Here is a 4,174-nt window from a genome sequence, read left to right on the forward strand (position 1 = left end):
CTTTGGTCCCGATTTCCTACCAGTGCCACTACATATATGATCTTTCTGATGCTTGCTCGTAGCCGTTTTGTGTCTGGTTTGGCCAAAAATTTCGATGTATCGGCAAGCTAGACTAATTCGATCCGATTAGGGTGGCTGCCATGTTTAGTTCCCATACATACGTCAGTATCTTGTAACTGAACTGAAGAGTGAACTGGTATGCCTGCTTGGTTGCCATACTTGGATACACTCTAGAATGAGGGGTTTTGGCTTGTTGGGAAACATAACTATTCCTATCTTTCGCAGTTTGTTTTTGTCAGCCTTCTGATCAACATTCCCGAAGATTCTAGAATAATTTAAGCAAATTGGTAAAGCTCGTGTTTCGATTCTACTTCCTGAGCGGGAAAGAGAGCTGTTGGTATGTCGTTGGGTCCCTTGGCACATAAGATATCACTGACGTACTTTTGGTTAAGTGACTTCGCCATCGTGCCATCGCACGACTTTGATGTTTTGTTCGTAAGAAGCGTCAGCTTTTTCTCAAGTATTCTCATGTATTTTATTGAATGGCTGACGAATGACATCATATGTGGAGTCTGCGTATAATGAGTAGACTCTTTCTTACTTGCGTTGTGATGACCGATGCTTTTAATGTCTCATGAACAACTTAGTCTAATCTCTTAAGCTTTGCTTTCGTTCGAAGACAATGCATTACTCTTATTTTAAAGCTCTAAGGGAACTTCCATTAAATATGGTTCGCCCCGGGCCCCGCGATCAAGGGGGCCCCGCCAGGGTCCCCTAATTATTTGAAAAAATGATTTTATAACGAATTTATAAATTATTATATATAAAAGCTGAGGCAGCCAAAGCTGCCACGCCCACACTTTTGAAAAATGTTTTGATATTTTTTCATTTTTGTATTAGTTTTGTAAATTTCTATCGATTTGCCAAAAAACTTTTTGCCACGCCCACTTTCACGCCTACAAACCGCCAAAAACTGTCAGTGTTGAAGTCTCTCCTTCGCACTTTTAATAGCTGAGTAACGGGTATCTGATAGTCGGGGAACTCGACTATAGCGTTCTCTCTTGTTTTTTTTTGTGGTAGAGGTGGCTAACTGTAAATTGGAATAGTTTTAAATCGCCGCCTGTTTCGGGAGCATCACTTTTGATTTAAAACCCGAAGCAACGAGAGGAGCCACCTCTGACGGATCACGTCCTCGCGTCTCTGGCAAGTAGCGTTTCGTCAGGCAAAAGATCAGGAGGCAGGTTACTGAGAAGGGCAAAAAAACAAATGCGCCCCAGAGGTTCTGCAATGTGGGAAACGCCATTCCGATGATAAAGTTGCACAGCCAGTACGTCAAGCTTCCCAACGACATAGCGGCTGGGCGGAAAGCCAGTTCAAACAGTTCTGTTAGGTGTCAAACAAAAATTCATTTGATAAGCATAAATATTTAACCAGTCTAACGCACCTGCTCCGATGAAAAACGGCATTGGGCCCAGACCAAATTGGAAGAAGAATATGTACAGGAAAATGCAGCCAATGCAGCCAATACCAAACCAGCTGTAGCTCTCCTAAAATAAAAGAATATAGTATTTGGGCTAAGGTCAATTTGCTTTTAATAATACTTACAATGAAGTAGAGCATTATGGCAAACAAAAGCAGAAATACTGTGCATAAAAATGTGGAGAAAAGCATCAGTGGTCGCCGATTGACTCGTTCCAGCAGCACGGGGCCCAGCATGGAGGCAAATAAATTTAGGGAACCCGCACCTAGGTTGGCCCACTCAGAGGCCTGATTTGAAAGACCCGCCTTTCGGAAAATGGAGACGGAGTAGTAAAATATCTGCAGGGACAAACGAGAATTATTTTTTAGTCCGTTCTTAGGCTACCCCGTACTTACAGCATTAATGCCAGACAGCTGTTGGCCACCAAGAAAGGCGCAGACTAGGATTAGCGGAAGACGCAATTGGGGGTCACGCAGGACCTGCACTAGTCCGCTGGTCTTCACCTCGGAAGCAGCTTCTAGCTCCATCTCTTCCATCTCTGCCTTCAGTGCGGCGCTGCCAGCCGTGTATCCCCTCAGTAACTGCAGCTGGCGACGAGCCTCCTCCTTGCGACCTAGGACGATAAATAACCATTTGGGGCTCTCAGGATACCACCTAAAGGGTGCATAACACACAACCACTAGAAGACCGTAAAATGCGAGTCCGAAGTGCCAGCTCTCTGGACCTCCGAGTACCGACCGGAGGCTGCAGATCTGCGCAATCACCACTCCCAAGGTCAAGCCCATTGGACACAGTGGAGCCAAGGTGCTGCGCTGGGAGAGGGCCGAAATTTCGCTGTGCCACATGGGCATAAATGATGTTAGTAGACCCCCGGCCAGTCCAACCATCATCCGACCAAGCAGCAGCAGCTCCACGGAATGTAAAGGTCGACATGCGTAAAAGCTAATGGCTCCCAGCGTCAGAAGGAGGCCACAGATATAGAAGCAGCCGCGACGTCCGAACCGGTTGGCCATGGTGGCACCAACAACAGATCCGATGGCGCCTCCCACAAGAAATATGGAGACTATAGCAGACCACAGTATTTCCAACCCCACATCGCTCAAGTTTAGGTCATAGCTGGCAATCAGTGTCTCGTTGCACCAGGATCGCATGAGCTGGTGAATTGGAAAATGAACCTATGTATGTGGTGCTGACAAATTTGAAAAGTACTTACTTCAGCTGGACTATTCATGACTCCTGTGCAATACCCCACTGGAACCGCCGCACCAAGCGACGATCCGATTGCAGCCCAATTGAGGGACCAGCTCCACTGGGGCCGCTCCTCCTGAAAACGGGGACTGTTGGGACATTTCCCCAGATATTCAGGTTCCTTTACTTTACCTGCTTGCTATTTTCGTGTGCCATCAGCGGCGCTTCTGAAAATGTCAATGAATGCTTCTGAAGCGATTCCCCGTCTTTTGGCTTTTCCATTTCGCATTTAGAGGTAGCGTTTCTTATGGGGCTTTTGTGAGCGGTATGCTGGTAAATGGTGTATTGCGGATCGTATTTCATTCGCGTCCGCACAGCATTTTTCTACAGAGGAGGCGTTTATCAAGCGCGCTAAGGGCATGGCATACCGTGCTTCTAATTAAATTGTTGGGATGTTTTCTGCGTCTTATGGCTTTATCTCCAACGTATAAAAGGTGCTTTATTTGAATTGCCTTATCATTATCACGATGTTAATAAATGGCGATAAATACGATAGCGTATCACAGAATCCCCAATAAAAGCCCAAAACTACTCATTTGTCATTTACATTATATTCCGATAGTAAGAAAAGTTTAAAACGTTATGCACGTGCAGTGGCACAATACGGAACTGTGTTATGAGATAAAAAGAATAATAAACTACATTTTGTTTTTATTTAATAACACAATTGTCGGTTATGTTATTATAAACTTCAGCATTATTTAGTTTTTAAAATTAGTCTAATTAGTTACAATTTTCAAATTTGGTAAGGTGAAGTAACGCGTCCTTTAAAAATTATATAAAAAAAACAATAAATCAATTTTTATAAAAATAAATCTACCACTTATCAAAGGTCGTAACCCACAGAATGGACTTTTTATTACAAAAATATATTTTAATTTATTTTACCTGGAATCAAATGGTGTAAACAAACATTAAACCAAGAGAGAACGCTATAGTCGAGTTCCCCGACTATTGATCCTGATCAAGAATATATATTCTTTATATGGTCGGAAACGCTTTCTTCTGCCTGTTACACACTTTTCAACGAATCTAGTATACCCATTTACTCTACAAGTAACTGGCCAAAGACTGCAACGCCCACACTTTTGAAAAATGTTTTGATATTTTCGACTTGCTTCTTCTTTGTCATGGATTTAAGTGACACCTGATGATAAAAAAAATGCTGCATATACCACCTACAGGGCAATTAAATATATGTATTTTATTACGACGCTAATTTGTCAAGCCGCATCGCTTTATGCGCCAAAGAGCACTGAAGTGCAATTTCAGCTCAGGACAACTTTTGTACTTTAACCATTTGTTCCTGTTCCTGTGGATGAAGTCGTTGTCCCTATTGTTATGGTAGCACCAAAACATTTCTGCACGTGCTGCGTCCAAGGGGAACAGCAGCAAGCGCGACAGAGAAAAATCTTTCATTGTTGTTGCTATGATTGTTATTATGAT

The 4,174-nt window shown here is 43.1% G+C and overlaps 1 protein-coding gene across 2 annotated transcripts; it reads right to left on the bottom strand.

Annotated features, from left to right (window-relative positions):
- Positions 1 to 1,106: 1,106 nt before the first annotated feature.
- LOC6529093 (solute carrier family 2, facilitated glucose transporter member 3) lies at positions 1,107 to 3,039 on the bottom strand. 2 transcript variants are annotated; one of them, XM_039370980.2, is made up of 6 exons: positions 2,861 to 3,039; positions 2,694 to 2,801; positions 1,876 to 2,634; positions 1,606 to 1,818; positions 1,445 to 1,547; positions 1,107 to 1,383 (listed from the first exon to the last, which is right to left on the bottom strand). In XM_039370980.2, the coding sequence occupies exons 1-6, from the start codon at positions 3,029 to 3,031 to the stop codon at positions 1,109 to 1,111; spliced, it is 1,629 nt and encodes a 542-aa protein (XP_039226914.1). In that variant the 5' UTR covers positions 3,032 to 3,039; the 3' UTR covers positions 1,107 to 1,108. The 2 variants fall into 2 exon arrangements, with proteins under 2 accessions (XP_039226914.1, XP_002090106.2); XM_002090070.4 differs by having other exon boundaries at positions 2,694 to 2,804; positions 2,861 to 3,037.
- Between the last annotated feature and the right edge of the window lie 1,135 nt (positions 3,040 to 4,174).

Source organism: Drosophila yakuba, chromosome 2L (genome assembly GCF_016746365.2).
Source record: "Drosophila yakuba strain Tai18E2 chromosome 2L, Prin_Dyak_Tai18E2_2.1, whole genome shotgun sequence".
NCBI classification, from domain to species: domain Eukaryota; kingdom Metazoa; phylum Arthropoda; class Insecta; order Diptera; family Drosophilidae; genus Drosophila; species Drosophila yakuba.

Excerpts from the sequence above, each read along its gene's own strand:
- LOC6529093 (XM_002090070.4), bottom strand. The coding sequence starts at position 3,031 with ATGAAATACGATCCGCAATACACCATTTACCAGCATACCGCTCACAAA. Across the intron at positions 2,805-2,860 it reads CACACGAAAATAGCAAGCAG|GAGGAGCGGCCCCAGTGGAG; the intron begins GTAAAGTAAAGG and ends CCCCGTTTTCAG. Across the intron at positions 1,548-1,605 it reads CCATAATGCTCTACTTCATT|GAGAGCTACAGCTGGTTTGG; the intron begins GTAAGTATTATT and ends CTTTTATTTTAG.